Genomic DNA, 24,926 nt, shown 5'->3' on the forward strand with positions numbered 1-24,926 from the left:
GACCTTTTATGAAGTAAAGCAGGATCCTCTGCTTTGCCAACAGTTAATCAATGCAGCCATGAGTTCTTTAGATTCAGATACATACACACAGTAACTAAATAGCTAACAGAGGTTTATGTGTTTAAGAGCACATAGTAGCTAAATATCAAACAAAGGTTTCTATAAAAAGAACACATAAAGGTTTAGTTGGACCCTTAGGAGTAGTTTAAATTCAATCTAATAAAATAGCATGTAGAAATTTTGCCTTATTATAATTCCAATATATTTGTTTGTGCAAATGTTAAACTCCTCAGTATTAGGCCAATAACAATGATGTTCATACTTCTGATGGTGATGACCACCAACATTTATTAAGTGTGTCCTACGGGGTCAGACACTGTTCTAAGCATTTTATTTTTATTTTTTAAAAGTTTTTACTTATTTAAGTAATCTCTACACCCATCGTGGGGCTTGAACTCACAAGCTAAAGAGTTAGCTCCTCTGACTGAGCCAGGCAGGTGCCCCTATTTTAAGTACTTTATATGTCTTTTTTTTTTTTTTAAGGTTTTATTTATTCATGAGAGAGACACACACACAGAGAGAGAGACACAGGCAGAAGGAGAAGCAGGCTCCTCTCAAGGAGCCTGATGTGGGACTCGATCTCGGGCCTCCGGGATCAGGCCCTGGAGCCAAAGGCAGACACTCAACCACTGAGCCACTCAGGCGTCCCTAGCACTTTATATGTCTTAACTCATTTAAACCTAACAACTAATGAGGAAGAAATTATTCTTTATTTTCAAAAAGATTTTATTTATTTATTCATGAGAGACACAGAAAGAAAGAGACAGAGAGGTAGGCAGAGGGAGAAGCAGGCTCCATGCAGAGAGCCCGATGTGAGACTTGATCCCGAAACTCCAGGATCACTCCCTGAGTCGAAGGCAGATGCTCAACCACTGAGCCACCCAGGTGTCCAAGGAAGATACTATTCTTACCCACATTTTACAGATAAGGAAGTCCGAGGCCTGAGAATATTCAGAAATCCAAGGACACATTGCTTGTAGGTAGCAGAGCTGAGATTTGAACTCAGGAACTCCATCCATGTGGCCTGTACTCTTAACTGAATTAATCTCTTAGGCATGTGCATTTGTTTTTTTTTTTTATTTTTTAATGTGCATTTGTTTTTGCTTCTGTCCTCTCCCACCTGTACCTTAGGCTGGGTCCCTGGCCTTAGTCCAGGTATTTCTAGGTATTTCCTCCTCCCTCTTCCCTCGTACACAAATCCTTGATGCTTTTTCCCCCATCCACTGTTTGGTGCCCTGTTGGTCCCATCGGTGTCTTTGCCACTAGAGGATGCGAGGAACAGACACTCAGGGACTGCAGAACCATCCTGCAAGGGCTGAGAAAGGGGCTAGATAGGGAGCAGAGGCAGTAAGAAGGTTGCTGTCTGTCGTGGAAGAGGTGAGCACCAGACAGTGAGGTGAATTGGAACCCAGACATGGGGATTGGCAGACGAGCTTCTGCTGGGAGAGCCCATCTTTTTTTTTTTTTTTCTTTAAGATTTTATTTATTTATTCATGAGACACACACACAGAGAGGCAGAGACATTGCCAGAAGGAGAAGCAGGCTCCCTACGGGGAGCCCTATATGGGACTTGATCCCAGGACTCTGGGATCACGACCTGAGCTGAAGGCAGATGCTCAACCACTGAGCCATTCAGGCATCCCAGGAGAGCCCCTCTTATGTAGCAAGGCTTCCCTTGCTATCTGAAAGTCATGTTCCAGTGAAATCTTTCAGAAGCTGAAATGGCATAAAGCAGAGAAGCAATTACAATGAATTTATATGGGAAAAAAAATGTTGAGCATTCCCAGACTCAAAAAACAACCTCTCTCAGACTTTTCTGATACCTTTGGAACATCTTCTTAATGATGCTCAAGCTAAATCAAGATAAAGCACAGTTCAAAGCTGTGGGGCCTGATGCTGAGATGGTGAGTGTAGCTGCCAGGGAAGGAGCTTGGCAGGGCCACTCTCACTCCCCCTTTAAACCCTTGCTGCGAAACAAATGCTGAATGCCATTTTCACTGGTCTCCTTTGTGGTTTTTTTTTTTCTTGGTCATAAAAGTGAAAATCCTCTTTGGGTTTCTTTCAGTTAGCAAACACAGGTACTTAGGTCTTCCATAAATGTTAAGTGGTGTGATGTGAGCTTCAAAAAGCGGGGATGCCTGTATTTCGCTCTTCTCACAAGGAAGTGGGGAAGTTGGGGAGGATTAGAGAACAGTGTGGTGGTAGGTGGGAAACCAACTTCTAGCTCCTCCTTTGTCTGTACTATCTGGTTTCCCCAGAACTGAGGGCTTCCAGAAGGGGCAGTGAGAAGGCTCTACTGTTGTCTTCCACTCCCCTGCCCAGCACCAAATCTTCCCTATTCATCCCATATGCCTCATATTCTAACAATGGAACCTTTGGGTCTCTTAATTAAGTTGGAGATCTGAGTGATATACAGATTAGCATGATGAGTGGTCAGAATTTCTGTTTGGATAGTACAGTGGGATTTAGATGGCAGGGGATATCAGGAAAAAAATGTAAAAGGCCTTCACTCTGCTATAACCTCATATTGACTGATGATAGATTTACCGTTTTTAAGAGTTGAATACTAATTAGGATGCATAGTCAAATAAATTATATTGCTTTTAAATTAGGACTTGAGCTAGGAGCATGGAGATTTGTTTTGTTTTACCCTGGGGTGCTAGAACAGTATAAATTGTTCAGCTGGAATAAGAACTTCATGGATATGTCCTTTTCACTTTAAAGGCAAAGCTTTGCCTATTTATTCGTATAGATAGCACGTGTACTTTCCATTAATGATGATGATACTTTATTAACCAGCTCATTTAAGCTCAGAGCTCTGGTCAATTTACCTAAAAGATTCCAGGGACCTGTTAGTTCTACTCTTAGAACCATCTGTGCTGATATGGACAGAGCGCTGGGCTGGGAATCCGAGACCTCAGTTTCCCTTCAGACTCTCTCCCCCTTGTGTGCACTATTGGGCCAGTCACTTCTCTGAGCTGTCAATTTCCTCATCTATAAAAAGGCCATTATTGATTTTATAAAATCAGGACTGTGGTGAGGATTACAAAATGAACACAGGTTGCCAGGCAAAGCTCAGATTTTAGATTAATCTAATCCTTCTCTGCTCTTTTGCGTGGGTTGCTGAACATACTGGAGCAAGCCATTCAACCGTGCACACTGGTGCAGCTGCAGACTTCTGAAATCTAATATCATCTGGACCCACTGGACTCCCCATTTGCAAAGCTTTTTACATATTCTTGTTGAGCACTCACTTTGCTTTCCTACAATGATTATTCTAATCCTTGGTTATATTTAAAGTTCTCCATATCCCTTTCCTCCAAGAGTTAGTTGGTTTTTTTTTTTTTAAGATTTTTATTTATTTATTCATGAGAGACACAGAGAGAGGCAGAGACATAGAAGAAGGAGGAGGCTCCTCACAGAGAGCCTGATGCAGGACTTGAACACAGGACCCTGGGATCACGCCCTGAACCGAAGGCAGATGCTCAACTGCTGAACCACCTAGGCGTCCCCAAGAGTTAGTTTTGTTCAGTTTTCAGGGGGAAAAACAACAACCCAGAAATAAAAACCAAAGCTGTGTAACAAAAGAATCTATACAATATTATCAATTCTTGAAGGAAAAAAAGCATAGAAAAGAGACTGGAGTGAAATATGCCAGAATGTTAGGCATATGTTTTGTTTTGTTTCTTCATCCTTCTCTGTGCTTTTCAAGTGTTCTATTACAACGTATATTACATAATGTTTGCAAAATAATGGAAAAAACCAGGAAACAGAAAAACTACAATTTGAGGAGCTACCACCCACCTGTTGATTTATCCCCCACCCCTTTCTCCCCTGTCTTGTTCCCAGCCTGAACGAAGGGGTCTTTCTCTCTCTCTCTCTCTCCCCATCCAGTGCTAACTTAATCATCTGTGCTATTAATTCTATATTCTCTTGATTTCTCAGGGATCTTGCATTGGCTTTAGATAACCTTTTCCCCCCACATTCAAACTTCCATTCTTTTTTCGTCTATTTTTGTTCACATATAAATATGCTTAGTCCCCTCCTGTCTTAGCAAACAAACTCCCCAGCTCCAATTCTACCTTGACTCCACTCTTACTCTAGACCCATACCCGTTTTTCCTTTTATAGCCTAAATTCTAGAAAGAGTCTGAATTCTAATCTCTAAATCCTCATCTCAACCCATTGTAGTCTGTCTTCTTCCTTTGTAACATCCTTAACATTGCTCTTGCCACGATCTCTAGTGACATAATTGTCCTGTCTCAGTCTTCACCTTTTCTCTTCATACTTTGTTCTGTACAAATACTGCCACTTCTTTGATGCCCTCCTTGATTTCTCCCATGGAAGGCTCCGATGCTTTTTTCCCTGTATCCTCCCTGTCTTTGTATAATTGTTTTCTTGTACTCAAATTTGTATATTTCTATTTTAGATTATAAGGTTGTTGTAGGCAGGCAATATAACTTTTTTTTTTAGTTTTTTAAAAAGCTGTGAAATATAATGCACAGAAAAATACATTGATCAAAATTTAGAGCTACTGAATAACCATAAAGTGAACGTTTGTGTAACTATTACCCTGGTCGTGGAACAATGTATCTTCAGGACTCCAGGAGCCCCTTGTGTCCTTTCCTGACGCCACCTGTTCCCCCTACTGTCTTGGGTTTATGACACTCAGTTTTCTTTATAGTTGCACTGCCTGGATATGCATTCCTAAACAAATTGTTTAGTTTTACCTGCACTTGAACTTTTTACAAATGCCATCATGTTGCGTGATCCGTTCTGTTTTGCTTCTTTCATTGAATGTTGTACTTGTGTGATCCATTGTTATAGTTGTATGTTATTATATTTCTTCATTTTTATTGCTGTACAATGGCATTTCATATATGAACTTCCAACATGCAATGTATCTAGTCATGGACATTTGGTTTATTTCTAGTTTTTGGCCATTATGATGCTTCAAATACCCTGTACACTTCTTTGGGCCCCCATGTGCCTGAATTTCTTTGGGGTATAGATCCAATAGTAGAATAACCTGTCATAGGATGCGTATGTCTTTGACTCTACCAGATAATGCCAAACTGTTTCTCAAAGTAGGTGTCTCAATTTGCATCGCACCAGCTGTGTAGAGAGTGCCCATTGCTCTATGTATATCTCTGCCAACATGTGGTAGTATTGGACTTAAAATTTTTTTATCAACACAAATGGTGTAGAGTAGTATTTTACTATGGTTTTAATTTGTATTACCCTCTTAGCAGTGAGGGTGAGCACCTTCATGTATTTATCGGCCAGCTGGATTTCCTCTTTAGCGAAAGACCCATTCAAGTTTTGTTCACTTTTTTAGTGGGTTGCTTGTCTTTATTTTCTTGCTTTGTAAAAGTGATTTTACATTTTGGATATGAGTCCTTTGTTGGTTGTATGTGTTGAAGATAAATTATACTATAAAATAATACACATTGAAGATTTATTGATTACAGTATTTTTTATTCTTTACCTTGATTGCTAGTAACTAAGTAGAAGCAGAGTAATTAGAAAACAAATTATAGTGTATGTTGCTTCAATTAATCCTGTCCTTCCCTTCTTCTCCCTAGGTGTCATTATTGTTCCCAGTGCCGGTGTTGGTATCGTCTTGGGAGGCTACATTATAAAGAAATTGAAACTTGGTGCAAGAGAATCTGCCAAACTAGCCATGATCTGCAGTGGTGTGTCTTTACTGTGTTTTTCAACCCTATTCATTGTTGGATGTGAAAGTATTAACCTAGGAGGAATAAACATCCCTTATACAACAGGGTAAGTATCTTGAAAGAGCCATTTCATGTCATTCTAATCATGAATGATGTGCAGGGCCCTATAGTGTTGGTACCCCAGGGTCGGTTCCCCTCTCCAGGTGTGTCTCTGTGCTTTCATCTCCTCAGGTGGATCACGCACTTGTGGAGGGTAGGGACCATGATCTCTCCTTTGTCCATGCCCCTTTCGACCCTCACAGAGTGCCTTCCATAGTATTTTGGTTACAGCAGATGAGGAGGATATGCTTGTGGGGTTAATGAAAATTGTTCTTTTTTTTTAATGCCACATGTTGAGTAGACAATACATTCACATAGTCTAAAAACATACAATTCAATGAAAATACAATGCATAATGAAAAGTCTTTCTCTTACCCAAGTTCAACACCCCATTTCTCCAATCAAAGACAAACCAGGTATAACCACTTGGATTAATTTCTTGTGCATCCTGCCAAGGCTTCTTTATGTAAGAAACTATGAATATTTGTTTAAAATATTCTATATCCAAAGGTAGCATTTTATACATACTTCTCCCAGCTTAAAAAGAATGTAACAATATAGCTTGGAGATCTTTCTGTGCCAATAATAATAATACAAAGCATAGCTAACCTTTATATCGATGTTCTTCTCATACTTTACATATATTAATTCATTAATCCTCATGACAACCCTATCAGGTAGGTTCTATTATTATCTTGATTTTACAGATGGCAAAACTGAGGTACAGAACACACATACTGGTGGTATGCTGATAATATGTAACACGTGGCTAAGAAAGAAGTTCCAATCTGTAGAATTTGCCGATTTCGGAGGTGTAAATATCTCACCATGGCTGATATCAAGCTAACAATGTGAAGATACTGAACACCAATCTGGGAGAAGATGCCCAGTCATGTACATTATATAATGTTTCTCTCATACAGATATTTAGACCTAAATAGCCTAGTCGAGACATAGATAAGTATAGTAAGATAACTAGGAGGTAATGAATTGAATATTTATTTGTTTGTAATATTTATTTAATTATAAGTGTATGTAATTTAATTTTTAATAATGGCTGTGCCAAGCAAATAGTTGACAAAATCCTTGAAAATTGAGGATTTTGTGGCCTAGCTTGGCTGCGCTGCGTGTTACATAGAACTTAATTGGTACTTAACCACAAACAATTCAGAGTTCATGCCTTTAAGCACTCCTTTTAACTACCATGTAACATTCAATTTAATTCTATTTTGTAATTTAACCAGTCTCCATTTGAAAGGCAATTTCCAGTTTTTAGTCGTTAAAAATAATGCTACAATAAATAAACTCATGCATATATCACTTCTCCTGTGTGCCAGGTATTTGTAGGATAAATTCCCAGGAATGAGATTGCAATGAATATTGCCAAATTTCCTCCCCAGGTGTTGTATTAATTTGCTCCCTCACCAGCAATGCATTTGAGGATCGATTTCCTACAGCCTTTCTAAGAGAAGGTGGAATGTTCTCCTTGGAGAGTTATGAAGACTATAACTTTCATTTCCTGAGTACGTTCAGTTTGTTAGGATCTACTCATTGGACCTTCAGTGCCTAGATTTTGGTGCTTGCTGCCAACAAACACTGTTTCCTTTTGATTTTTAGTGAAGTTTTATCTTATAAAATATTCCACTTGAAATTTGAATACGAAAAGCTTTAATTTCACTTACCCAACCTAGAACATCAGAAAGAAAAAAAGAGGAACTGTTAGTCAGAGATTATGTAGATGACAGAGTATGGTCACTTGTATCAGGAATTTTTTTTTTCATCAGGAATTGTGTCTGGATGGTGCATGGCTGCTTTTAGTGCCTATTAGAATGGCATAGGAAATAAGATCTTGAAAAATTTAAGGGCAATATAGGATAAGGGCCCAGATTCCTGAGTTAAATCTGAATTCACATCTTCACTAAAAGCCTCAGTATCCTCATCTGTAAAAGAGGGTGATGATAATAGTGTCTTAATCCCATGGACTACTGAAATAGGATACTGTAGACTGAGGCTTAGAAACAGCAGAAGTTTGTTATTCACTGTTCTGGAGTTTGGGATTGGGGTACCTGCAGATTTGGTGTCTTGTGAGGCTCCACTTCCTGTCTCATAAATGGCCAACTTTTCCCTTGTCTCCCCATGATGGAAGAGGTGAGGCATCTCTCTAGAGCCCTTATAAGGGCACCAATTGCATTCATGAGGGCTCCACCCTCATGACCTAATCACCTCTCAAAGGTCCACCGTCCAAATACTATCACACTGGGGGTTCATTTTCAACCCATGCATGTTGTGGGAACCTAAACATTTAGTATATGGCAATGAGAATCACCTTAGAGTCTTCAGGTAGGGGTAGTATGAGCAACATATGTAAAGCTCTCAGCTCGATGCCTGGCCCACAGTAAGCGCTCACTGAAAGTTAGCTGTTGTTATCAGTCATCACTAATAAATTAAGAATAATTTCTACTTCTATCAAATGATTTTTATTACAGTTGGAAAATAAATAGGATTAAGAAGTTAGAAACAAAAAGCTAATAGTCCCCTGACCAATCCTGCTTCCTAGGGCAATAGTTTTAAATTATTTTTAGCTGTCTCTTCTGGTAGTTACCTCTATAGTTTTAAGACAAAATGCATAAATTAAACTGGGACATTATTTATGACTTCCTATCTTAGAAATGAAGAGTTCAGCTTTCCCTTCATATATGACATTGATTTTTCTCAAATTCATCGTTGTCTTATTTTCATTTTCTTGGTTTTCTCTGAATGTGTGTCTGGCTTCCTATACTCTCTGAGGGCTCAAAATATCTCGCCATGATTTTTCACCTTTCTGATGAACTAATGATTCCATTTCCCACCCCTTGGAGTCGTCTAAATCAAAGCCCTAGTGCCCACACTCTAATCGGACACAATGCGCCATGGGCCTGCTACCCAGCTGGCACCCTGGGAACCCCATTTGCTTTTGTCTGTATCTTGTTCTTTGTTCCCTGGGCTCTGTGGATGCCTCTTTTTTGGCTCCTCTCTCATTTTTTGAGAGCACACCCTCTACTAGATACAGGAAGGCTATACTGGCTGTAACTTTTTGTTTTGAAGACTTTGCATGAGATGGTTTTTAAAAAAACCTATTATATTTGATTGTCAGTTGGCTGGGTAAAGAATTTTAGATTGGATGAATCATTTTCCCTCAGAATATTGAAGTTATTACTCCATTGTCATCTGATTTTTCATGCTATTGTGGGAAATCTGCCTTTTCTTTTTGCCAGTCTTTCCTATGTGCCCTATGTTTCTTTTCTAGGAGCTTCCAGTTTACTTCTGGTATTCCTGAATTTCACCATGATGTACTTTGGATTGTGTGTGTGTGTGTGTGTGTGTGTGTGTGTGTTTTCTTTTTCTCCCTCCTGAGCACTTAGCTTTATTGTCTGGAAACTGTGTCCTTCAGTTCTATTTTTATTTTTTATTTAAATTTTGTTATTTTTTGTAACTGCTTTTTCTCTTCTCTTTCCTTCATTGATCCTCTACTTATTCTTCATCACCTATTTTTATCTCATTTTTATACTATTTTTGGAAAGGTTTTTTTTTTTGAGCTTCGTTTTTTTCAGTCTTCTGCTAAATCTTTATCTTGAATATTGTACTTTTAACTGCCACATTTCTTTCTTGATTTTTGATTGTTTCTTGCTTCTAGTCCTCTTGCTTCATGGGTGGAATATCTTCTGTTACTTCTCCAATATTATTAAGAATTTCTTTTCCTTTCTGAATTGTCTATGCTGTCTGCTGTCTTTATTTTGCTATCTCAATTATGTTGGAAGTTTCCCTTGCATTTCTGTGATCCTTAGCTTTCTCTTAGTATTGAAGAATAGGAATTTAAAGAGCTGAGTAGGTGCTCTGTGTTTGATGACAGAGCTTGTCATTTGGTGCATCTCACTGTTCGGTCATTTCATTGGGGTGCTGGATGTCAGAACTGGAGGTCTTACCTCTGGGGTGCTTTGGCTCTTCAGGAGCAGAATTCTCCTGTCTCTTGGCTGAGGCTGTGTTGGGGTGTGTTCTGGGTTGTAAGCCTACCTGCTGGCATTCTAGAGCTGGGAGTGGAGTGGGATGGATAAGGGTCTGGGTCCTTCTGGTCATTCTGTAGATTTTTACATGATTCCCCTGCCACAATTCTAGTGTCTCACCAAAGGTCTCCTTATGTGTGATGCTCTAAAGTCCATATAGCCTTTGGTTCATTTTCTGCAGAAAATATAGAGGAAGAAGAAAGAGTAGCCATCTACTATCTAGGGTGGAGACAGGATCTGCTTAAAATTGTATCATATTTGGGCCACCCTATTTCTTGTGTTGTCTCTTTAGAACTCCTTGAGTTCTAAAAATGTGTTCTTTCCTTGACTACTGGCCTTTCCCATGCTCTTGTATATATTTTAAGTTTTTAACGTACTTTATTAGATTCTTCTTTTTCCATAATCTTGCATCAGTTGAACTAGCTGCTCTCTAGGCATAATTTATATCTGGGAACTTCCTTTCATGGATCTCAATTGTATCCACTATTTTTTGTTTGGTTGTTTATTTATTTATTTAACTCCTTGTTTTGCTGGAGAAAAATACCAAGGTACCATCTGAGGAAAGAGGACATGGGAAGAAAAACTTTCTGAGCCTGTCAGTGTATTACAGTGACTATGTGCTTCTCTCACACTAAATGATAGTTTGAATGAGTATAGAATTATAGGTTGAAAATTACCTCTCTGAGAACTTGGAAGCCATTGCTTTGTCATCGAGCATCTAATGTTGCTAACAAGAAGTTAAACTCCCATCCTAGCTCTCATTTGTCTGTGGCCAACTTTATTTGGAAGTTTTTAGGACATTTTTTATTCAAGGTGATATTCAAATATCATAAGGAATGGTTTATCCTCTGATTTTGTCTTGGTTGGGCCCTTCCAATGTCACTTTCTCAGAGAGGCTGCTCCTCCCTGCCCAATCTGAGGAAGCTCACTCTCTTCTCATTCTTTATCTGTCACTTCTCTTTAGTCTCCTCATTGCATTTACCACTAGCTGAAATTACCTCATTTAATTATTTGCTCTGCTCATGCCTCCTGTTTCTAAATCATGAGCTCCTTGAAAACAATTCCTCTAGCAGTCTACATAATAGTTGCATCCCCACCATCTGAAGCAATGCAGGGTGCTTGTTGGATGAAGGAAGGAATGGTTAATTGAATATCTTCTCCCAGTGCTTTGTTCATTCATTACATTAGCCATCTTAATCTAACAAATCTATCTTCTTTACCCTGGAGAAGTTTTCTTCTGCTATAGCTTTACTCACTCCATTTCCCATGTGCTCACCAGGACTGCTGCTAATCCGATGTTGGAATTTACAGACTGGCTGCCTGTATGTGTGGCTTGTTCTCTCATTATTTCCCATGTCCTTTGCTACAAGAGATTCTTTCAAACTTTGTTTTCTATTTTTTATGTAGATTTTTTTTAAATTTCAAGAATAACTTTTTTTCTTTGTTATATTCTGAGTGTTCCCTTTTCATAACATTCTGATTTCTTTTCAGGGAGTAATATCTTCTCAGACCTGTGTATATAATTGGATTTCTTTTCTTGACTTTGTTTTTATGCCTCACATTTTGCCATTTGATGTTAAGGGTCAGTTTTTCTCTTTGTTTATCCTGGGCTTTCCGGGTTGACAAGACTCAGTCTAGCATCTTTCAGGTTATCTGCTCCACTGCTCATGCCCCCCTACAAAAATGAGGGAGTTTTATTCTCAGTTGTCAACATCTAGAGTAGAAGTTTAGCGGGGGATCCCTGGGTGGCTCAGCGGTTTGGCGCTTGCCTTCGGCCCAGGGTGTGATCCTGGAGTCCTGGAATCGAGTCCCGCATCAGGTTCCCTGCACAGAGCCTGCTTCTCCCTCTGCCTATGTCTCTGCCTCTCTCTCTCTCTCTCTCTTTTTCTCTCTCTCTCTTTCTGTGTCTCTCATGAATAAATAAATAAAATCTTAAAAAAAATAGAGTAGGAGCTTAGCTTTTTAAATTTCTTCCAATCTATTTAGAGAAGAACTTTCCAGAGACGATCTGGGGTCTGACATGGGGGTGGAGATGGGTGAATATGAGAAAGGAAGGGCCCACCAATACAATTGTCTCTCCTCAGACGTCAGCTTCGTACTCATCTTTGGCTTCTGCCACAGCTGATAACTTTAAGCTCAGAACTTTGTGGAACCTTGAGGAGGGCCAATAGGGCAGGGTGGCTCTTCCCCAAGGTGGGACCTGCTTGTCACATAAACTTATGCCTTTCCACTTGCTACTTTTATGAAGTTTGGTGTCATTCTTTCCATTCCTCTTTGCTAGCATTATTCCTTTTAATCTTAGTTGCTTTAATTTTAAGTGCATTCTTAGTAGAGAGGGAAGGCAGACTGATTGTCTTACCTGCTTCTAAACTGTTAGTCCCCTCAAGACATTAAAGCCCTTGCTTAGCACCACATCTGTCTTGCCAATCCTGAATCAACTGATTCTGGACTCTGCAGTCTATGGACAAAAATTATGTAATTGTGCTGATTGGCTCCATTACAAATTTATGAGTTCCAATCTTAGCAGGCCCTCATCTTTGCTGAGCAATCCATTTCTTGGCCCTACTCAGCTTCCTTCCCTATGGGCCATGATGGTTACATTTTAAAAACTCCTTTTCTTCAAATATTTTTATTTACCCTAGTCTTGTTTTTCTTGTTGGACATCCCAGATTCTGTGTTAGTAAGAAAACAGAGGTTCCAAGAAGGAACTTCTTAACCTCCTCGCCCGTCTCCCCCCAAACTCCTTTGTCAAAGATGATTTTATTTTCAGAGAAAGGTAGTAGAGGGGGGGGGGGTCAGTTTTCTACCTGTGTGACCATGCAAGAAAATTACCTATTTATAGGTAATTTTTGAGTATTGGTCTCCTCATTGTTAAATTGAGTAATAATGTCAGTCACACCTGGTTACAAGCATAATTAAAGTAAAATACATGTAGCTGAAAAATTAAGATACTGCAGAAGGGTAAAAAATGAGAAGTCAGTGTCGCTTTCCTCCATCTTCAACATGCTTATGAAGCATTCCAATTTCTTAAACAAATGTTTGTAGTTTTGATTTTTTTGAGGATTGTATTGAGGAAGTTTCCTGATATTTCCTAGCATAGAGTCCAGCATAAAATAGGTGTTGAAAAAGTTAGTTTCTTGTCTCTTCTCCCTTTTCTTCTAGATCATACAAAGCTTTTCTTCTTTACTTATTTTATTTATTTATTAATGAGAGAGAGAGAGAGAGAGAGAGAGAGAGAGAGAGAGAGAGGCAGAAACACAGGCAGAGGGAGAAGCAGGCTCCCCACAAGGAGCCCGATTTGGGACTCGATCTCTGCACCGAGGATCACTCCCTGAGCCAAAGGCAGACACTCAACCACTGAGCCACCCCCTTTTCTTCTTTACAGGATGAATGAATGTCTGACATCTACCTCTGTGCAGGGATGTTATTCATCTAGTGATGCTGAACTTGGAGGAACTTGATGAAAATAAACTTACCTATCTAAATCCATGATTTATGGTACACTTCTCATTTAATTGTATTCAATAAGGAAAAACTTGGTTAGGCATGCTAGAGGCTACTTCAAGTATCCATTCATTCCAGTCTTTGCAACCTGACTTTATCAAAGTTTTTAAATTAGCAAAATAAAAGCCCCAGTTTCCTTGGAGAATTCCTCTGGCTTCCCAAATACTTCTAGGCAGAAAATATACCAATATTGATAGTATACTAAAATTGAATTGGTATAAACACTTTTGGTGATGCAGCTGCACAGGCTTGGCACTTTTAGAATAGCAGTTCAGTTTCTGTGAAGAACAAGGGGACCCTTCCTCCAAGCAGGGTGAGGGCTACATTTCAGCCTCTCTTCACTCCTTTGGCTTGTGCTCTTGTTCAGTGTACAACCTGCTCACAAGTATGAGTTGGCCTGTTAAGTAATAACTATTATCTGTTTTTTATGATTTTGAGGCTTGCATATGGGATTTTTTTTTCTCCTTTAAAGCCAATAAAGAGAGAGATGAAGGGAATGGCAGTGAAGAGGCGAGTCTTTGTTAGGCATCTGTTTGGCTCAGGTATGGTAATTGGCACTTGTTTGTGTGTATCTTATATATAATGCTTATAACATTACTGTGTATTATTACCCACACATTTTAAAGAAACTGGGCTTAGGGATGAAATGATTTGCCCAAAGTCATCAATTAATAAGGAGTAGAACCAAATAAAACCCAGATTTTCTATTTCAGAGTTTTTGTTCTTTCTGAAAACCAAACTCAGGTGCTGTTTTACATTTTGCATTTCATGTAGATACACACTAGAGTGCACAAACCACTTCCTTACCAAGAGAACCATGGAGAGCACATCTTTTTCTGGCAGTAATGCACATTTCCTCATATTTGGTGCAGCTGGCATCATGCTGTGTTCTACACACCCACTGCTTTTACTCTGTGGTTCTCAGGTCAGCTGGTCTGGATTTTCACCATGGCCTTGCCATATACTAGCTGTGAGTATGGGCAAATTAGTTAACCTTTCTGTGCTTGGTATCCACACCTTTAAGGTGAAGACACTGATAGATACTGTTTGTTGAGCTGCTGTGAGGACTGAATAAAGTGCTTGGCACCTTCCTTACCCTCCATGACTCAGTTCCCTTATCATTAAGATGGGTTAATAACAGCACTAATCTCTTAGAATTATAGGAAGGATAAAATAGGATGAAACCCATATGTATTAAGCAATTTATACCTAACTATTTAAAATGGTACTTTTTCTCATTTGAAATAAGAGAAAGAAACTCAGAAGGATTAAATAACTTGCTGAGTCACATAGTCAGAAAAGGCTAGAAGTAGAATTTGAACCCAGGTTGCTCTGATTCTGAATGCAGTGCTTTTCATTATTAAAATATTCTGAAAGAAGATTAAAAAAAAACACAAAAAAGCAAGCACAGTATATAAGCCACCTTCTTTTGTATAAGAAGCTCTAGGTTCAACAGTAGGGTTAATCTTCATGACGATCCATCTTTGAGTTAGTATCAAGGGCTCAAGAGGCACCTGAATACCTGATAATGGGTTTGGGATATTTTAGAAAGATGAACTTTTCCTCTTGAGCCAAGATGGAGTCACAGTCTTTTTGCAGGATGAACCTGACATGTTATTAATGGTTCCCCTAGAAAATTCAGATTTGACAGCTGAGATATGGAAACAGACTATCCAACAGATGAATGGATAAAGAAAATGTGGTGTATACACACACACACACACACACACACACACACACAATGGAATATGATGCAGCCTTAAAAAAGAAAGAAATTTTGCAATATGTGGTAAAATGGATGAACCCTGAGGACATCATGCTATGTGAAATAAGCTAGTTACAGAATGACAGATATGGAATGATTCCATTTATATGAGGTATCTAAAATAATTAAGGCAGAATGGTGGCTTAAGGAAATGGGAAATGGGGAGTTACTAATCAATGGACATCAAACGTCAGCCATCCAAGATGAATAAGCTCTAGGGATCTGCTATACACCAGTGTACCTATATTGTACACTTAAAATTTGGTAAGAGGGTAGATCTCATGTTAAGTGTTCTAATCACAATAAAATAAAATTGAAAAAATAGAAATTCAGATTTGAGGATTTGAGGATTTTTCATAATGAAAGATCCTAGACACTCTGGTTAATATCCTGGCCCATTCCCAACTCAAGTAATTACATTCCCAATACCCACTATTAACCTGTAGCATTTTTTGTTTGTTTGTTTGTTTCTTTTTTGGGGTGGGGGTGCAGTTAGAGGGGCAGAGGGAGAGAGAGAATCTCAAGCAGGCTCCACATCCAGTGCAGAGTCTGATGCCGGACTTGATCTCACAACCCTGAGATGATCATGAGCTGAGTCAAATCAAGAGTTGGATGTTTAACCAACTGAGCCACCCCGGTCCCTCCCTGTAGCTGTAATTAGGAAATATGTTTTGCTTCCCCTGTGTGTCTGTATTTCACACAGGTATGTCAAAATCATCTTGTAGCCTAAGAGTCAGGATTTACTGTCAAGTCTGTGGCTTAAATAATACTTTATATAAACACATTACATAATGTGATTCTTTGCTTTTTACCTTTTCTTCAAGTAATTTTTAAAAATGGGGTTAAATCTGATTTCCATGTACAGAATTGTTCAACAGTACTGAGTCTTGATAAATCATTTAATAATGCGAGCTTTATTATCTTTCATTTATCAAATGTCATCTCTTTGAGCTTAAAACCAAGATCTATTATATCATCTTCTGGTTGAATTACTTCTGACTTGAATTACTGGGCCAGAACTTTTCCAGGGATGATTTCTTGAGCTGTGAAGTGAGGAGGAAGCATTTTCTCAGTTTTCTGTGTTTGGCAGTGACTGTTGGATGGAGTGATCCACCAAGTTCAAACAAGTCCAAAATCTCAGAGGTTGGGATTTTTCCCTGAAGTTACTTCTCTCAATATAGTTTTATTGACCCAAAGTGCTAAGACTACAGAAATTGAATATAGCCTGCTTATTCAGACTTTTGCAGCAACATTCCCAAAATGCATTACACTACCTCTGCTTCTGCCCCATGGTGTATTTAGACAGTACTCTACTACCAGTCCTCTGGGTAACTAGCATTTCTGGTCACATCGTTTCTAAATTCTCTAATGAAACCATTCATTTCCTCATCTGTGTCTCACAGACAGCTTCACCTACTGAATTTTTATCCCATTGTTTAAAGCTTTTGATGCCATCCAAGATCTTTTATTTATTATATTACTAATTTTAAAAGAAATTCCTGAAAAGTAGAGAACAAATAGTTTATGAAAGATGTTAGGCATGTGTGTCTCTGTGTCTCTGGATTATCCTGGTTACCTTTATTAATAGGCTTACAATTCATTTCTAGCTATATGTATATGATCTATTTTTGGCTCTGTTTGGGTGACACAAACAGAATTTGCTTTATTTCATTTTAGAAGGATCAAGGAGTTGTGAAATATAAGCAGGTTTTCTTTCCACTGAGTTTTAAATTTTGTGATGGAGATCTAAACAACATGAAATCTACAAAACTACATAATACCTGTTTAAATATAATAAGCCTTTTTATTTCAAAGAACCTATGAATATTACTAAACTTAGGACCAAATTTACCATTCTATAACCTCATACTAACATAGTCAATAAAAAATGTTCATCATGTAATGCTAGCAGGAATAATAGAACTCTTTATAAAATCTCAATAATGGGTGCCTGGGAGTCTTGTTGGTTGAGCATCCAACTCTTGGTTTTGCCTCAGGTCATGATCTTAGGGTTGTGAGATGGATCCCCATATCAGGCTCAGTGCTACTGAGTGTAGGACCTGCTTGAGGTTCTCTGTCTCCTTATCCCTCTGTTCTACCCCATGTATATATGCTTGCTTGCTCTTTCTTAAAAAAAAGGAAGTGAAAATCTTGATAGTAATGTTATTAATGTTAATTTATATGCATATTGATTAAGACTAGAAAGTAATATACTAAAAGCATAATATGATGGATACTCTTGGGTATGTGAGTTTAATTTAATTTTTCAGTCCTTTTGTATTTTCCAAAATTTGTACAGTGAGTATGTATTACATTAATAATAAATAAAGATATTTCAAAACCCAGTATAAGGGACGCATCATTTTATTAAAAATAGGTGAAGAAGAGGTACAAACTTCCAGCTATAAATTAAGTCATGGAGATGAAAATTATAGCATAAGAAATATAGTCAATAATACTGTAATAATGTCATATGGTGACAGTGACAACACATCATGGTAAGCGTTGAATAATGTATATAATTGTCAAATCACTATGCTGTACATCTGAAATTAATATAACATCTTATGTTAACTATCCTTCAATAATAATAATTTTTTTAAAAAGATTTTGGAGGGCAGCCCGGGTGGCTCAGCAGTTTAGTACTGCCTTCAGCCCAGGGCCTGATCCTGGAGACCTAGGATCGAGTCCCACGTCGGGCTCCCTGCGTAGAGCCTGCTTCTCCCTCTGCCTGTGTGTCTACCTCTCTCTCTCATTAATAAATAATAAAATCTTTAAAAAAAATAAAAATAAAAAAATAAAAAGATTTTGGATTAAAGAGATAGTTTAGCACCTAGCTGGCTCAGTTGGTGGAGCATGTGACTCTTGATCTTGGGGTTGTGAGTTCTGGTTGCATGTTGAGGTAGAGTTTACTCAAAAAAAAAAAAAAAAAAAGAAAAGAAAAGAAAAAAAATATTTTGTGTAAGTTTTAGGTCGTTATATGTAAGTTTCAAGTTATACCTGATGTGAATTTGTAAACTATAAAGCTAAAGGAAACTTTAACAATAAAAGTAATGATTGGATATAGTAATTATAACTTCCATGAATATAGTCCTTTAGTAAAACCTATGCTATTACATATATTATGTCATATTATGATTCCTTGATTACACTAGCCATCCTCATACAGGCAAGAAGGACATTAATAGCCATAGACTGTTAGATTTGGCCCATGGTCATACAAAATCATAGCCCTAAACCTAGATCCCAGTTTAGTTCTTTTTCCAGAAGTATCTGTAGGAGTAAATTAGAGAATGACTTGTTTCTTTTTGAAAAGAAAAACATCACAAAGGCTGTTTGTGATCTTTGCCCTTGTGAGTATTACTTTAATTCATTAATACTTCTTTCATGCGTAGATAAAGAGAGCACACCAATATCTTCGTGCCTATTATGTTTGAGGACCAATGCTGGACACTGGATATACATTTACCCACCTAATAATCCTCTCAACAGCCATGTGATAGAGACAGTATGATCTTTATTTTACAAGTGTGAAATCTCTTTAGATTGGGTCACCACACTTGTGAATTGTCAATATGGAATTAAACCTGTTCTTCCTGACTTTAATGCTCAGTCACGGTGAAGGGTGAGTGCTAGAAAAACTGCATTAGATGAAGAAGAAGAATAAAGCAGGATGAAGCACCCAGAAGACTGGTGCTAGTGAAAGCAAAAATCCAGACTCTTATGCAAAGCTTCCCCACAAGTTGAGGGGTTTAAGGGTGTACACTACGGACACAGAGATAACTAGGTTTGAATCCGTCTTTGATCCTCACTAGCTCTGTGAACTTCAACAGTATCTATCCTCTCATATCTTCAATTTCCTCATCTAAAAAATGAAGGCACAGTCATAATAATTTTAATTCTCGTGAGGAAGAAATGAGGTAATTTATATAGAGATCTTGGTGCACAATTCCTAGAGTAAAAATAGGGCTCCATAAATGTTAGTTTTAAATGATAACATTGATTATGATGATGATAATAATAATTATAAACCTGAAGTTGCACAGCTATATATAGCCAGGGAAGCATTTTAATATGAAGCCAAAAATTTAAGCAGAATCAAAAAGAAACATTCTAATCGAAGTCTTCTTGAAGTTGAGATAAATTGATAGCTATTAAGATATTATGAGAAAGATATCAGTTTTTTTCTAGTTGATTAGTACGTTTTACTAAAAAGGTATTTTCTACATGAATCATATTCTTTTAATGCATGTGACTTGTGTGTAAGATGCATAGATGCCCACTTGTCATGTTTCTTAATAGGGAGACATGTAAGGGGAGGCAGAAAGATGGTTAAGGGGGCTCCTCTTTGATTTATGGCGACCTGCAAAAGTATGTCAGATGGGGAAGTCTACTATTCTTTAGGTCTTGGGGTCGAGTGATTTGACATACTTAGGTGCCCACGAGCAAGAGAGAGAGACAGAGAGAGACATTTGACTGTGTCCTTGCTTACTCAGCTGTAATGGCTCCATGGTGGACGTTATTACTTATGTTAAACCATGATATGTTTTATGATTATATGTTGCTTTAAATAAACATTGATCCTGAAGCAATTGATTTAATAAGGATTGGGTGGAAAGCTTGCTCCTTTTCCCTTTTCTTGTTCATTTGGTCTCTCTGCGGCTGGTTTTCTTGAAGCCTCAATGATTGTGGGACATGTCATTTCATACCTTGCCTCTGAGCTAATAGGAACATCTTACTTGTGAAGCAAACTTGTCAGAAATGCTTTTGTTTATTGGAAGTGTGATGCACAGACCCTTTGCACAATGTTAAGTGTGGGATGCCCTGCAGCCCATGTGCATTTTGTACCCCCATGGTGGATTCACTTCAGGCTAATGAGAGGTTGCTTAGTGTTATTCAAATTTCAATACTTATACACTTCTAATAACCCAGCCTGTTTTCTGAAAAGTGAGTGATTGTCAAACAAGAGATTATTATTCTTTAAAATTTATTTCTTTTTTAAACTCAGCACAGTGTAAAGCATTGACCATGGGTATCTTTCCTTTTTTGTGCCACTGTGGCCTTCCACTAATGACCCTTGTGAAAGCCCACTTCTTTTCACTGCTATTTATATTTGTTGCCTGTTTTGATTTTCTTAGAGCTTTATTGTATCATCTCTTTGTTTCAGACACCATGTTCTCATGAGAAAAACAAACATACCCAACAGTAACCTGGAACTGTGCCTCTGTTTCTGGAACTCAGGAAAGCTTTTGCTTCCTGTCATCAGTGGGTTTTGAGCATCTGTTTATATTCTCTCTAGATTCCTTTCTCTTGAGTGGACATGCCCATAAAGGAGAGGTGTTTGGAATCTTGTGGTGGTCATAAATGAACATGAATCAGGCTCTTAATAAGAAATTCTTTGTAGCTTCTTAGTAGCAATAATAATAACTATATTGTATGGATTTGGAGCCTGTCATTTTTAGTGATTAAGCATGCAGACATATAAAACCTCTTTTGTTTGGTCATGGCTTCCAATGTTGCTCTTGAAGAACTAGTGAAGAGAATGGTAATGGACACAGAACGCTTTTCATATGGTACCACTTAAAACAGCGCTAATTAACATTATAGTGAATCATTTGGCCTCCCTGAACCTCCATTTCATCATTTGTGGGATGTAGTAGTAGGTCTAGACTAGGTATTCTCACCCTCACCCTCAAGAACACTAAGACTTGGGCAATGAGGGTCATGTGGGGGTTTAAATTGTGCATGCATGCACAAATGTAGTCATAGGAGTTGTTGCAGATAGGGGTGGTGCGGGGTTGTTCTCTCTACTGTAGGATGTAGAAGCATCCCTGGCCCTACCCACTAGAGGCCAGTAGCACCCTCTTAGTTGTGACAAACAAAAATGTCCCCTATGGAACAAAATTATCCCTATGAAGAATTACTGGTCTAGAATCACATTTTTTTTTTAATTTTTAAAATTTTTATTTTTAAAAGATTTTAATTTATTTATTCATGAGAGACACAGAGTGAGAGAAAGGTAGAGACATAAGCAGACAGAGAAGCAGGCTCCATGCAGGGAGTCTGACGTGGGGCTCAATCCTGGATCTCCAGGATCACGCCCTGGGCTGAAGGCAGGTGCTTAACTGCTGAGCCACCTGGGTGTCCCAAGAATCACATTTTTAGAAGTATACAACAAAATGATATGAATCCAAGAGTTTATTGGCACAATTATCAAAGTTCTATGACACTTCTGTACAGTGACATAAAGAATGGAGGTTATTTCACTTTTGCCTCCTTAGAAGCCTTTCCTGATAAGGTTTAAATACTGCTATGAATTTGTTCCTTTGATTAAAATTTGAGAACTCAGTTATCAAAGTGTGAAAGAGGACACAGCAAAGAGACCTTTGAACAAATAATGCTTTATGTTTATAGATTAACACGTAAAGTTAGAATGAGCTATGCTACTGGAGAGGTGAATACTCAACATAGACATTTAAAAGATAGGTTCTGGCACATAACATCCATTCCAAACTATTGTTGAATGGATGGATGATGAATAAATGGACAGTTGAGTGATGGATCAGCTGTTATTAACTCCTGTGGCTTTAGGAGCAGTATTTCATCAGTGACAAAAATGGTGGTCACAGAAACCAAGGAAAGAAGAGGTCACTACAGGGCCTCTTTCATTTCTTCCATGGCTTCTATGTGTCCCTCCTGGGTACCTGCCTGCCTCTGCCCTTCCACAATATTTCCTTTTACTTCTCTCCTCAGGTCTATATCCTTATTTCCTTTTTCTCCCTTTTATTTCTGTTGCCTGAATCGATTATATTAGAGTTTTCCATATTGTATCATTTCTTTGAATCAAACATTTACTTATTAAAGAGAGGGAGAGTATGGGGGAAGGAGCAGAGAAAGAATGAGAGAGAGCTTTAAGCAGATTCCCCACTCACTGAGCATGGAACCAGATGCTGAGCTCCATCTCACAACCCTGAGACCATGACCTGAGCTGAACCAAGAGTCAGACGCTTAACCTACTGCACCACCCATACATCAGGATCTTATGAGAAAACAAAATCCGCCACTTTGTGAATTCGCATCTGGGCATTCTGAAGGAAGGACTGAATTTTTCTTATCTGGTTGTTTAAATCAAACTAATGATGTGATTTCTGATCTTTGAAAATCACTTCTGATTCATTTTCTAGGGTTGCATGTCTTTCTTTGATGATTTATTCCAGAACAATTCAAGTTTTTGCTCGAAGGAAACTGTGTCGACAACTGGGATGGGTGGATTTTGTTTGTGCCCTCCTAATGGTGTTATTGATCTGGAAAAGTATTTCCTCTCTTTTATAGTTAAAGACATTGAGGCCTGGATTTGTTAAGACATACAGCTTAATGTCTATAATAAGTATGGAGTTATATCGGGGTTGGAACTACTGAGCTCAGATCTGTAGCACCTGATGGAAGGTAGGATTGAAGCAGTATAGATAATTTCATGTGAAAATATTGAATTTATAGTATCAGAAGACTGAAACATTTTTCTTTATGTTTTGTTTGAAAGTCGTGATTATTATCTAAGGTGGCTACTTTACACTCCCATAGCTTTGATTTATTGGGACTAGCTTCTCTAAAATGGACAAATTACTTAACGTAGAGAACTTTCTTTAGAGTTTTATTTTAGTAAATGTTGCTCATGACCTGCTTTTTTCTCTCTAGACCTTCTCTCACCATGCCTCACAGGAACCTGACAGGAAGCTGCAATGTTAATTGTGGTTGTAAAATACACGAGTATGAGCCAGTCTGTGGATCAGATGGAATTACATACTTTAACCCTTGTCTGGCTGGCTGTGTTAACAGTGGTAATCTTAGCACTGGGGTGAGTATATTTCACAAGTTCCTGTACTGTCATTAATCCAACATCCTGTGACGAGGACGTGTTAGGACTCATATGCTATTGCGTGGCTTCAGTCCCTCTTTTCAAGGAACTTCAGATAACCTACAAAATACATCTTGGCAAAAACCCAGAGGAAGGAAAATTATGCAATGCTATCATTTTTCTCCAGGGACGATTGGAGCTGTGGATGCAGTGATTGGTTTCACATCAGCCCTCTCCCACTTTACGACGTTCTGTGCCAACTCAGTGAAATGTGATAAGGTTGAGTGCTAGGCCGCCCATTTCTTACTCTCCTAGGGCCCTTGCGATGCATTTGAAGGTCAAAATGACCACATTTTGTGCCAGTGGAAGAGAATAGGAGAGTACCTTCCCTGATCAGAATCTGTGAAGATGGGCAATGGCTATTTTTTATAGACTATCAGTTCAAACTTTTCTTTTTTTTTTTTTTTCTAACTTTCAGAGTAAAGATATTTCTGTCAGTTTAAGAATAGGCTATTTTGAGAATTCCCTTCCCTGTAAATTATAAATAGGCTGTAATACTGTGGGAGGTTTTCATATTCTACTCAGTTCTTTACTGAGCCTGGTTTCATTCTTTGCATAAGAACAGATTGTGGGAGGCTGCTTTAATTAATAAGGTTAAGGTGCATTGGCTTGTATTGTGTGGGTGTTCAGGGATTAGACCATTGACTGTATGTTTTGGGGTTACCATATTTGATTTCTGAGTTTTAAGCTATGGTGATAAATTGAGAAAGCCTGTTGCTGGATCCCCATTATATAATGGGTGAGCTCCAGCATGTGCCCAAGTTGAAAGAGAGGAGATCTGTTCTTGGGGGCTAAGGATTTCCCTGCAAGTGAGTGAGTGAATCCTTTAATGTACAGTCCTCATTCTTGAAAAGAGACCAGCAGTCCCTGGAGCACAGATGGCCAAATGGCCCCCCATCCTCATATTTGTTGCTACTGCTTCTCTAAGTGGCTGAGAGGTCACAATGACAGTGAGTTCAGCTGATGTCTGGTCAGTAAAAATAACAGAAGAGGCAGAAAGATTGATTGTTTTTATTTGAAATACATTTTTAGCTCCTTGAATTAGCTGGTTTTAAATGAAACAGCCAATGATATATTCACTGGTCCTGGCCCTGGAGTCATCACAGCTGCATCCTGAATTCTCTGCATTTATTTAACAAATATTACCTTAAGTCCTACACTGTGTCCAGGCTTATGCTAGGTGCTCCAATGGGCACAAATAAGCAGAAGGCTTGGTTTCTGTTTTTGAGGGGCTTCTCTAATCAGGGAACCCAAGAATTAAACAGTGATGGAAACACCACATAATTGTGACCAAAATGAGCATATGGAATGTGAACGCTATAGAACTGAGTGTTGAAAGCTTCTTATAAAAGTTTAGGTTTAGATGATTTGGCCAGCAGACTTTGTTTGATGCACACTTTGGATCCTTACTCTTAGCAATAAGGATATATTTTCAGTTAAATATTATGCATGTTTTAAAGTTTAAATTCAATTAGCCAACATATAGAACATCATCAGTTTCAGAGGTAGAGATCAGTGGTTCATCAGTTGCATATAACACCCAGTGCTCATTGCATCACATGCCCTATTTAATGCCCATCACCCAGTTACTCATCCCCTCTACCTACCTCCCCTCCAGCAACCTTCAGTTTGTTTCCCAGAGTTAAGAGTCTCTCATGGTTTGTCTCCCTCTCTGACTTCTTCTCATTCAGCTTCCCTTTCCTTCCCCTATGATCCTCTGCGCTATTTCTTATATTCCACACATGAATGAAACCATGTAATTGTCTTTCTCTGATTGACTTCTTCTGCTCAGCAAAATATTATGCATATTTAAGTACTAGAGTTATTTTAGAGCTTTTAACTTTGTCTTAATTTTCCTGTGCTTTA

General features: G+C 38.4%; 1 protein-coding gene across 3 annotated transcripts in view; it reads left to right on the forward strand.

The window, feature by feature from the left end:
* Positions 1-24,926, forward strand: part of SLCO5A1 (solute carrier organic anion transporter family member 5A1) — a 142,013-nt gene that overhangs the window by 104,349 nt on the left and 12,738 nt on the right. For all 3 annotated transcript variants that reach the window (XM_041769625.1, XM_041769624.1, XM_041769626.1), the window contains 2 exons: positions 5,645-5,843; positions 22,841-23,000. In XM_041769625.1, coding sequence (XP_041625559.1) covers positions 5,645-5,843; positions 22,841-23,000 — 359 coding nt within the window. The remainder of the gene's footprint in view (positions 1-5,644; positions 5,844-22,840; positions 23,001-24,926) is intronic.

This window comes from Vulpes lagopus, chromosome 9, assembly GCF_018345385.1.
Source record: "Vulpes lagopus strain Blue_001 chromosome 9, ASM1834538v1, whole genome shotgun sequence".
Lineage (NCBI taxonomy): Eukaryota > Metazoa > Chordata > Mammalia > Carnivora > Canidae > Vulpes > Vulpes lagopus.